At 37.7% G+C, this 12,345-nt stretch overlaps 1 protein-coding gene across 3 annotated transcripts in view; it reads left to right on the top strand.

Moving 5' to 3' along the window:
• The window catches only part of LOC127420515 (bromodomain adjacent to zinc finger domain protein 2A-like), a 56,597-nt gene that overhangs the window by 24,430 nt on the left and 19,822 nt on the right, over positions 1 to 12,345 (top strand). For all 3 annotated transcript variants that reach the window (XM_051662866.1, XM_051662864.1, XM_051662865.1), the window contains exons 13-18: positions 887 to 1,255; positions 4,380 to 4,634; positions 6,800 to 7,014; positions 7,114 to 7,188; positions 7,636 to 7,807; positions 7,959 to 8,021. In XM_051662866.1, the coding sequence (XP_051518826.1) occupies positions 887 to 1,255; positions 4,380 to 4,634; positions 6,800 to 7,014; positions 7,114 to 7,188; positions 7,636 to 7,807; positions 7,959 to 8,021 (1,149 nt within the window). The remainder of the gene's footprint in view (positions 1 to 886; positions 1,256 to 4,379; positions 4,635 to 6,799; positions 7,015 to 7,113; positions 7,189 to 7,635; positions 7,808 to 7,958; positions 8,022 to 12,345) is intronic.

The following is a 12,345-nucleotide window of genomic DNA, read 5'->3' as shown; positions in this document are numbered from 1 at the left end:
TTAACTATCACCAAAACCTAGATGAGATGTTTTTGTCTGTAAGCGCTTTTCATGTGGAGTTCAAAACGGCGCTTGATGCTGGTGCTGACACCCTGACGCGAATCATGAACGTGGCTTCACGACTGCTGTAACAAAGCGCCACAGTCTACCGGCTGATTAATATTGTGGAGGATGACAGTTTAAAAGATTCAATGCCCATTGCAATGAATTTGCAACCTATGTGGAGACTATTTCTTTCAATTAGTCAAACTCCCAATTGGGAAACTTTTCATGTTACTTGAATTGGTGCTGTTTTAGTGCATTTCTATCTTTATACCGTGGAAGGCTTTGTTAGGAAGATGTTAATAACGCATTAAATTGTTACATATTGTTTTGTTTTCTTTCCTAAGAAGAAAATAAATACATTTTGACAGGAAAAGTATATATAAAGTCAAATTTCAGCACTTCAAAAATCTGCAATTAACCACGAAAAATTATACGATTAATCGCGATTAAAAATTTTTATTGACTGACAGCACTAACTGTTATTTTTGTAATTGTTTGGTGACGCTAGTGGTGTAGAAATTACAACATTTTTTACAATGTCAAATTGGAAGTGGAAATTTCTATAGTGAACATTAATTTTGATAGTTATGCTCCAACAAATGCACTTTTAAATTTTTTTTAATTATTATTATTATCCAGTAATCATAAATGTCTTAGAAATTCCTTGCTCAAAAACTATGGGAAACTTTATATACACATCAGGCAACATTTGTTAAAACAAATACATTGGTGAATATCTACTCTGCTCTTCACATTAATTTGATTGCTAAATAATATTAGTGTCGTAGTTTGAATCCCAGTATTTGGAACTTTAATAGTGTTTTCTGATGTATGTGAGCAGCTGGAGAAGGCCAAAGAGCAAGAACAGGGATATGAAGACCAGACATCAGAGAAAGACAGCCCTCCACAGGGTGCTGAACAGCACAAAAAGCGCGGCCGTAGGAAGAAGAGCTCAGTACCGGCAGTAGAAGCAGTGGACCTGGAGAAGGCCAGTCCCATGAAGAGGGCTGCAGGGGCCCGCAGCAAAGCCAAGGCTCTCGCCAAGGCCCAGGCTCAAGCAGAGGCCGCAGCCCAGGCTGCGCTAACGGCGAAGAGGCAGGCGGAGAGGAGGGCACAGGCTCAGAGACGCATGGAGGAGAGGAAGAGACAGCAGATGATCTTGGAGGAGATGAAGAAGCCTGCAGAGGACATGTGTCTGGCCGACCATATGGTGAGTGTACCGGATTGATGTTCATGTTTCCCAACTCAAAATCAAAAAAATTTTCAGTGAGAGAAAATATGCAGTATTGTTGGTTATTGTACGTACACCTGCTGTGCACTTTATTAGGAACACCTGTACACCTACTTATTCATGTGATTATCTAATCAGCCAATTGTGTGGCTGCAGGGCAATGCATAAAACCATCAGAATGGGGGGAAAAAATGTGATCTCAGTAGCAAGGTTATTATCGTTAACTAAATGTAAAAAAATCAACAATAGGAAAAACTGAAACTTAATTAAAATACATTTTCATGGCTCTGAAAAAAAAAAATAAAAAAATAATTAAAAAAAATATTTAGTTTTCATTTTGTTGCGATTAGGTTTTTAAATCGCCTAATCACCTTAACATGAAGATGCCACTAGGTGGTGATGGCACTAGCAGATGCCTATTGCCCTCATTACAGTAGCAAAGACAGAGCGGGAGGGAATCACTGCAGAACATCATGGAGAGAAGCAAATCAGGTAGGGTGACCAGGTTGTCAGTCCTGGTTTTAAGAGGGGTGTCCCGTCATTTCTCAAAAAATGTAATAATGTCCCGGTTTCAGCTGTTAGCCTCATTGTTTGTTTTTTTTTGTTATTAAAAATCCTCAACGTCCTTCTTGGTATCATGTCTGGTATCGATTGCAGGGAAGGGAAGATATTTTATTGCATTGCACGATGATTTGACGATAATTTCATTCTAGTTTTGCAGCTATCCGCTCAGAATTTATCTGTTACCATGACAACTACTTGTGCACTTGGCGCTCTCTGCTGCTCTGTCATCAACGCAAATTACAAATGTTTTGCTGTCACTGTAAATGTTCACTTTCCCATGGCCACAGTGTTAAATAAGAGAGTGCGGGTCATGTTCATACAGCTGTATTTTTTTTTTTTTAAATAGTACAAGCACTTAAATGTGGAATTGTATTTTAACTTAAGTTCCAATGTTGCAAATTTTGTATAAAAATGTGTAGCTGACAAGAAATTTCAAGCACTGACAAGTCATATCATTATTACACTTGCAATACGACATCATATGGCTAGAATAGGCTATATGGAATTTGTACATTTTACAAATATCTAAAATGTGGTTAAAATCATATAAAGCAAAATATGTATTAATATAAAATAACATTTTACATACTAAAAGAAGGTATATTGAATTTAGCTACATATTTTAATGCAATGTATTATATATATATATATATATATATATATCTCCCCCCCCGCCCACACACACACACACACACACACACAATAGTTGTGTCGGAAATCATTCACTCATTCACTATTTCCTATATAGTGAATGGCAGTGAGTGCACTATATCTCAGGAGTGAGTGAATTCGGATGCTGACATATACTCTGAGCATCTGGGGCTGTCGCAGAAACAAATCAAATCAAATCACTTTATTGTCACACAGCCATATACACAAGTGCAATGGTGTGTGAAATTCTTGGGTGCAGTTCCGATCAACATAGCAGTCGTGACAGTGATGAGACATATACCAATTTACAATAACATCAAATTAACACAACACAATTTAAAGTCTAATATACACATAATTACACTCAACTTAAAACATCAAATTAACACAACACAATTTAAACATCTGTTATACACATAATTACACTCAACAATATACAAATAATAACATACACTGTACAGTATACAATACACTGTTTTTGTTTTTGTTTTTTTGTTTTTTTTGTTTTTTACTATATAGATACACATTATTCAATAAAAATTAAAATATATAAAAAAAAAATATATATATATATAGAATGTACAGTATTGTACTGAAACAACGTCACATATGAACTTTAAAAATACTTAGGCCTTGTTATTCTTATGAAATAATATATTAATACTATAAATCTTCATTCTGTTTGTCATTTTTAATATGTTAATATAAAGAGTAAGCACATTTTATCAAATGTACATTATTGTATTTATTTGTTATTCTTAAATATCTTTAAACTCCAATACAAGCTAGTTAGCGTTTCTGGGCGCATAGCGCCCTCATCCAACCATAACAGCACCAAAGTTATCATAACCTATATGTTATAACAGAATATTTAAATCATCCACAGAGTTATCATTTCCACTGTGTGCAGTCTCCTGAGTTAAAATATCACCTCAGTGAATTATTTAGTAAATAAAAATTCTTCATAATGGCAAAATTCTGTATAAATATAAATAAAGAGTACATTTTTAAATGTATCTGTATGTTTTGCCTGTCTATATTTTGTTATTTTAATCAAGTAATGATTTGTCAAAAAGTAATTTACTACATTCAGCATGAAATAAAACATTGCAGGAGTGAAGTAGTAAACTGGCATCTCTCTCGCCCACTCACTTACTCGTGCTCTCTCACCTGCACACTCGTTAGAGTGCATTGTGGGTAAGAATGAATGAACAAAAGTAGGGAACAAGTGGCTCACTCAGAATTCGGAGGCCGACACCCAAAATAGTGCACTATATAGTGGATAGGGGGCGGTTTCAGATACAGCTACAGTCTTTTCACTCATTCTGTCTTGCACCGTCAGTCAGTAATTTGTTTTACATTTAATTTGGAATTGGTATAGGTTTTGTTTGATGTTCAGTTTTCAGAGTTGCGACAAGTCTACTGTTATATCAGTAATGAAATTCAGTTGTTCTTATTAAAATTAAGATTTGTAATATTATAAGTATTATTTACAAACTGTACATTTGGGTGTCCAGCTATACGACCCACGTTGCACGAATGCCTGTTTTCCCCATTCTATATGTATCACTTAATATGATTTTAGAAAATAGACAATTTTTAAACGAAATAGAAATAAAAACTAAATTAAAAATTTTAAACTATTATAACCTTGCTCAGTAGCCCCGTTCACACATGCAACCAGGTCAATTACAGGAAAATTTACAGAAAAGTTGCTTTTACTGGTAAATATACCAAATGTGCTGTTCACTCATACAATCAAAAAGGACATTTATTGGTACTAATGATACAACTTTGCATTAAGGAAAATTGCCAGAGCAAAATTTACCGGTATTTTCAAAAGGGTCGTGAACCCGACTAATGTGTTCTCTCCTGTCTCCTCCTGAAGCCCCTCCCAACGTTGTCACGGATACCAGGACTGCTGCTGTCGGGTTTGGCCTTCTCAAACTGTTTGAGGGTAGTTGAGTTCCTCCATGGTTACGGGAAGATTCTGGGGCTCCAGGTGCCCAAAGATATTCCCAGCCTGAGCACTCTGCAGGAGGGTCTTCTCGGCCTGGAGAAAAGCCAGGGTGAGCTCCTGGATCTGCTCATGAAACTGGTGGAGGCTGCTCTGCATGATCCTGGACTGCCCTCTTATTACCAGGTTTGTCTTTAGTGTGAAATCAGTGTATCGAGTTCAGTTGTTTAACTGTAGCAGGTTAAATGACTTAAAACAGATTGTTTTATACGTTTTCAAGAGCGCAATGCATGAAGACGATTAAATAAAATACTTTTAACTTGTGGTAATTTTCACCGTTTATTTATTGTAGTCTTTTTTTTTTTTGATGAAAATGTGTTTTAAATGTAGTCAATATTTTTTATGTCATTAATTTTAGTCAGTTTTGCACTGATTTAAGTGCCATATAATTTAATCAACAAAAATAACATTTAGTTGATAAATTGACAAAAACAGCTTATTCACTACACAAGTTACGCATTCTGACTAGCATGTAATTTAATTGAAGTTCACCTGTTCATTTGCTTCATTGTCTGCAGATGTAAGCTGTATTATTAGATTCATTGTGGATAGAGCTGATTAATCTCACATATGTAAAATGTGATTGAGTGAGGCAATTAACCCTTTAATTAAGTTCACTGGGTAACATTGAGATTAACACTGTTTGCAACACATTTAACTACCATAATTTGATGACTTTTCATATACAGCTCTGGAAAAAAGACCGCTGCAAAATTATCAGTTTCTCTGGGTTTACCATTTATAGGTATGCGTTTGGGTAAAATACAAATTTTGTTTTATTCTATAAAGTACTGACAACATTTCTCCCAAATTCCAAATAAAAATATTGTCATTTAGAGCATTTATTTGCAGAAAATGACAACTGGACAAAATAACAAAAAAGATGCAGTGTTTTCAGACCTCAAATAATGCAAAGAAAGTTCATATTCGTTTTTAAACAACACAACACTAACGTTTTAACTTAGGAAGAGTTCAGAAATCAGTATTTGGGTGACTTTATGTCACTCCTGGCAATAATTCAAGCAGCTCAGCTTTGTTTGATGGCTTGTGGCCATCCATCTTCTTGGGCTGGCCATGACAGGGTCTTGGTCTGGTGGTCCTCCATTCACACCTTGATTGACCTGGCTGTGTGGTATGGAGCATTGTCCTTCTGGAAAAAAACAATCCTCAGAGTTGGAGAACATTGTCAGAACAGAAGGAAGCAAGTTTTCTTCCAGAATAACCTTGTACATGGCTTGATTCACGCGTCCTTCACAAAGACGAATATGCCTGATTTCAACCTTGCTGAAGCACCCCCAGATCATCACCGATCCTCCACCAAATTTCACAGTGGGTGCAAGACACTGTGGCTTGCAGACCTCTCCAGGTCTTTGAATAACCATTAGACAACCAGGTAGAGGATCGGTGATGATCTGGGGGTGCTTCAGCAAGGCTGAAATCAGGCATATTCGTCTTTGTGAAGGACGCGTGAATCAAGCCACGTACAAGGTTATCCTGGAAGAAAACTTGCTTCCTTCTGCTCTGACAATGTTCCCCAACTCTGAGGATTGGTTTTTCCAGCAGGACAATGCTCCATACCACACAGCCAGGTCAATCAAGGTGTGGATAGGGATCAAGACCCTGTCATGGCCAGCCCAATCTGCAGACCTGAACCCCATTGAAAACCTCTGGAATGTGAACAAGAGGAAGATGGATGGCCACAAGCCATCAAACAAAGCTGAGCTGCTTGATTTTTGCACCTGGAGTGGCATAAAGTCACCCAACAGCAATGTGAAAGACTGGTAGAGAGCATGCCAAGACACATGAAAGCTGTGATTGAAAATCAGGGTTATTCCACCAAATACTGATTTCTGAACTCTTCCTAAGTTAAAACGTTAGTATTGTGTTGTTTAAAAATGAATATGAACATGTTTTCTTTGCATTATTTGAGGTTATTTTGGCCAGTTGTCATTTTCTGCAAATAAATGCGCTAAATGACAATATTTGTATTTGGAATTTGGGAGAAATGTTGTCAGTACTTTATAGAATAAAACAAAAATGTTCATTTTATTCAAACACATACCTATAAATAGTAAATCCAGAGAAATTGATAATTTTGCAGTGGTCTCTTAATTTTCTCCAGAGCTGTATATTTGTCTACAGACTATTTAGCAGGAACTAATGTAAGTCAGAACATGATTGTATTAATTTTAAACAAGTCTTTTTTATTTTTGTATTTTTTTTCCATGTACAAAACTGCTACTTAAGGCATTTGAATCATCAGTAAGTAATGTAGACTCTTTCGCTCTCAGTCTGTGAAGATCCTGGGGGAGAAGCTGGTTGATCTGGAGCTGAACCACGGCACTGTGTCCGAGGTGCTGCGGGTCTTTCTGGAAGCTCACGGCTTTGAGTTGGAGGTGTGTAATAGTCTCCGCACAAAGAGCTTCCAGACCCTCAGCCCTGATGTCAAAGCCTCCATACTGGTCTTTCTTGTAGAGGAACTCAACGCCAGCAACATAATCACCAGGTTGGTAGGAATTAAATTATGAGAGTGGTAAAAGAACGTAATTTAACAGCATTTGACGGGTCTACATATGAAGTAAATTTTCAACCTTTGTTTCTGCAGAGAGATTGACAACACGTTGGAGAACATGGCAACTTATAGGAAAAACAAGTGGATTATAGAAAGCAAACTACGAAAGTAAGTTTGTAAGAAAGAAGAAAAACATCAACTGCTGCTCATGCTGAACAGAATCCTTAAGGGTGCAGTACACAAAATGGTTGCACCAGAACAGTTTTGCACTTTGGCTTTAGATGACCATTTTCTAGAAGTATACAGAATGTCTTTGCAATTCCATTGATATGATTGCTGAATTATGATGTACTCCATTATGATTGGCTAACCTCTTCACGTGTTGCAACATCACAACCATGAAAATTTCTGCTTAATTTTTATAAATTATCTGGGTGGGGAGGGCGCTTTGAGTTTTTATCCTTTTAAAATGTCAACATCGCACATTGAATTCTTCTGTTTGAGAAGAGCTAATTAAATCCTGTTTTTTATTATATGTCCACTTTAAGACGCTCCAATGGTCAGCTTTATACTTCTCACAAGTATTTACTTGTTTGTTTGTGTTTGTTTGTACAGACTGAAGGCTGCGTTGATGCAGAAGACTGGTCGCCAAGAAGAGGAGCTGTGTTTTGAGGAGCGCAGGCGCAGTGCTCGCGTGGGTGAAGCCGAGGAAGAGAGCATTGAGGAGAGCTGTGTGTCGGAGAGAGGGAGACGCCGCAAACCCAAAGAGGAACCCAAGCAAACTGAGGTACTGAAACCTTAAAGAATCTCTGCAAAGCAAAAGCAACTTTTGTTTTAGAGCTATTTTTCGCACGTTTTTTTTTTTTTTATCCAGCTGATGACATGATTTAACTGTTTTGTGACCTGTGTGATTCAATAGTGTTGTGATTTTTCCTCAGATTGAGAGCCCTAATAATTGCAGCGTCGCTGAGCTGGAGCGTCAGATTGATAAACTGACCAAGGTAAGATTACCAAAGACAAGTTTGGACACATTTACTTGCTCTTTATTATTACTGTTTTCCACATTTTATAATAATAGAGAAGTCTTGCTTGAAATTAAAATTGAACATTTCTATACATTTAGCATGTCTGAGAAACATGTCTTTTATATTTGCGATATCCCCGGCTCACAGCACACATATTTAAACCGCCCAAGATTGGAAGACGCCATCTGACCGACATGAAAAGTGGCCAATCACATCTCAGTTTGATTTTTACGGGACAAGTGGGGTGGGTAAAAACAAAGGTCTGTGCCTGAGTTGTTGCCAGATGTCAATAATACACCGTTACAGCTCGCACATAAGACAACATTTTGTGCTAGGTGACCAAAATGTCTGTCATTAGCCACTGGTCAGATATTGAGTTGTGTAGTGGTTTAACTTAAGCACAGAGATCCATTAATTTGTGTTGTATCGCATGAACATGTACTCTGAAGGAAACTGACCTCATGGATTGGATGCATTGAATGTCACCATCACGTTAGTTTCAGGCGTGATATTCCAGTTACATTTAAACTGCATTTAATGAGGTCAACTCTGATTTTGGTTCAACTTTACCTCAGACTGTTTTCACAAGAGTCACCCTTTTAACGCATATGCCTCTAAAGTAGGTTGACCAGACGTCCCATTTCTGAGGTGTGTCCCGACAATTCTTTAAAGTGTAATGATGTCCCGCTTTCATCTGATTTTTTTTTTCTGAAATTAAATATCCTCATTTTCCTATTGTCTCAAGTATTGTTTGCAGCAAAGAGAAGCAATTTCGTTGCGTCTTAGGTTTACTTGACGATACTTTCATTTTGAAATGTATCTGTTTACCATGGCAATGACATCAGACACTTGGCGCTCATGCTCTTTGTAGTCCTGACAGTCAGCACAAGTTAAAAATGCCCTAATAAAAAAAATTTTCAACTATGAGCTGAAAGAAGCTGATCCGTTTCTTCGTGCGACACGTGAAAATGCAACGTGTTTTCTGTCACTGTGAAAGTTCATTTCCCCATGGCCACGGAGGTAAATCAGACAATGTCACATTCAGACAGCTACTTTTTACATAGTACAAGCACTTAAATGTTGAGATATGGGGACTGTATTTTGAATTTTTGGTTACAGTGTTGTAAATTTTGTGTTAAAATGTTTACCCGACACATACAATATGACATCATATGGATAGAATAGGCTACATGGAATTTGTACATTTAAATGTACATTTTCAAAAACTACTGTATTTATACAGTTAAGTGCAGAAGTTTGCATTCCCCCTTATACGTTTTCACACCCCTTTCAGAATGTATAAAAATATGAGATAAAATATCATATTTTTTTTATGTAGTACTGCCCTTCAGCTACATACCACAAAATGTACTCTACACAAATCATCCTGTTTAAAAGTTTACATCCCCATTGTTCTTGGTCCTTGCATTACCTTTTTGAGCATCAATAAATGTTTGCACCTTTTGTAAAGGTTTATAATAGTGTATGATTCCCTCAGTTGTCCTAAGTGTGAAAAGCTGGATGTCAATATTATATAGCCACTGAAGAACTCAAATGTGCAGAGGATGCTGGGAAACCAAAGAATGTTCAGTAGTTGTGGGATTTTGATTAAGAAAAGTGGACATCGTCACTGCTCAGGACAAAGCAAGGACTCATGAACAAGTATTACACAGTCACTGATCATCGAGAAAGCAACACACCATATTAAGAGCCAAGGGAAAGTACACTTTTGAACAGGATCATTCAGTTTATATGTTGTCTTGTGGAATATATGCAAGTATCTGTTATGTCAATTAGCTTCAAGGCAGTACTAAATAAAAAACAAAATTAAATTTTTATGATCACTCATTTTTTTTTAAAAACGATATTGTCACAATTATTCCACCCCCACAGCTCATCATCAATAATATATGCTATTTTATTACATCATGTTAATTGATAAAGTAGAATTTATATATATTTTTTAAAAGCTAAAATGTGAATAATAATGATGACGGTCTATATACAGTTGTGCTCAAAAGTTTGCATATCCTGGCAGAAATTGTAAAATTTTGGCATTGATTTTGAAAATATGACTGATCATGCAAAACATTTTATTTTTTTTTATTTTTTATTTAAAGATAGTGATCATATGTAGCCATTTATTATCACATAGTTGTTTGGCTCCTTTTTAAATCATAATGGTAACAGAAATCACCCAAATGGCCCTGATCAAAAGTTTACATACCCTTGAATGTTTAGCCTTGTTACAGACACACAAGGTGACACACACAGGTTTAAATGGCAATTAAAGTTTAATTTCCCACACCTGTGGCTTTTTAAATTGCAATTAGTGTCTGTGTATAAATAGTCAGTGAGTTTGTTAGATCTCACGTGGATGCACTGAGCAGGCTAGATACTGAGCCATGGTGAGCAGAAAAGAACTGTCAAAAGACCTGTGTAACAAGGTAATGGAACTTTATAAAGATGGAAAAAGATATCCAAAGCCTTGAAAATGCCAGTCAGTACTGTTCAATCACTAATTAAGAAGTGGAAAATTTGGGGATCTCTTGATACCAAGCCAAGATCAGGTAGACCAAGAAAGATTTCAGCCACAACTGCCAGAAGAATTGTTCGGGATACAAAGAAAAACCCACAGGTAACCTCAGGAGAAATACAGGCTGCTCTGGAAAAAGACGGTGTGGTTGTTTCAAGGAGCACAATACGACGATGCTTGAACAAAAATGAGCTGCATGCTCGAGTTGCCAGAAAGAAGCCTTTACTGCGCCAATGCCACAAAAAAGCCCGGTTACAATATGCCTGACAACACCTTGACACACCTCACAGATTCTGGCACACTGTAATTTGGAGTGACGAGACCAAAATAGAGCTTTATGGTCACAACCATAAGTGCTATGTTTGGAGAGGGGTCAACAAGGCCTATAGTGAAAAGAATACCATCCCCACTGTGAAGCATGGTGGTGGCTCACTGGTGTTTTGGGGGTGTGTGAGCTCTAAAGGCACGGGGAATCTTGTGAAAATTGATGGCAAGATGAATGCAGCATGTTATCAGAAAATACTGGCAGACAATTTGCATTCTTCTGCAAAAAGCTGCGCATGGGACGCTCTTGGACATTCCAGCACGACAGTGACCCTAAGCACAAGGCCAAGTTGACCCTCCAGTGGTTACAGCAGAAAAAGGTGAAGGTTCTGGAGTGGCCATCACAGTCTCCTGACCTTAATATCATCGAGCCACTCTGGGGAGATCTCAAACGTGCGGTTCATGCAAGACGACCAAAGACTTTGCATGACCTGGAGGCATTTTGCCAAGACGAATGGGCAGCTATACCACCTGCAAGAATTTGGGGCCTCATAGACAACTATTTCAAAAGACTGCACGCTGTCATTGATGCTAAAGGGGGCAATACACAGTATTAAGAACTAAGGGTATGCAGACTTTTGAACAGGGGTCATTTCATTGTTTTCATGTTGCCATGTTTTATGATTGTCATTCAGTTATAATCTACAGTTGAATATGAATCCCATAAGAAATAAAAGAAATGTGTTTTGCATGCTCACGTTTTCTTTAAAAATGGTACATATATTACCAATTCTCCAAGGTGCATTAGTGCCATGAATTTAGAATGTAAACGAGCCAAATTTTACATTTTCTACTGTAGATATATTTAAATCATCATTTAATGGTTAAAAATAGCATCTTTGGGGGGCCTGGGTAGCTCAGCGAGTAAAGACGCTTACTATCACCCCTGGAGTCGCAAGTTCGAATCCAGGGCGTGCTGAGTGACTCCAGCCAGGTCTCCTAAGCAACCAAATTGGCCCGGTTGTTAGGGAGGGTAGAGTCACATGGGATAACTTCCTCGTGGTCGCTATAATGTGGTTAGCTCTCGGTGGGGCGCGTGTTGAGGTGTGCGTGGATGCCGCGGAGAATAGCTTGAAGCCTCCACATGCACTATGTCTCCACGGTAATGCGCGCAGCAAGCCACGTGATAAAATGCGTGGATTGACGTCTCCGACACGGAGGCAACTGGGATTTGTCTTCCGCCACCCGGATTGAGGCGAGTCACTACGTCACCACGAGGACTTAGAGCACATTGGGAACTGGGCATTCCAAATTGGGAATTTTATTCCCAATTTTATTTTTTTATTAAGATAAAATAGCATCTTTTACTGATCTTGTGTGAATTCTACTCATTGATATCACATTTTAATGTCACATTAGTTAAGGTTTTACATGTAGTGTCCTCATATTTAAATGTACTTCTAATTGCCTTCCACAGCGGTGTGGCTGGTGTCTGAATGT

Source organism: Myxocyprinus asiaticus, chromosome 29 (assembly GCF_019703515.2).
Source record: "Myxocyprinus asiaticus isolate MX2 ecotype Aquarium Trade chromosome 29, UBuf_Myxa_2, whole genome shotgun sequence".
Lineage (NCBI taxonomy): Eukaryota > Metazoa > Chordata > Actinopteri > Cypriniformes > Catostomidae > Myxocyprinus > Myxocyprinus asiaticus.
This window is presented reverse-complemented; position numbering and strand designations above follow the sequence as displayed.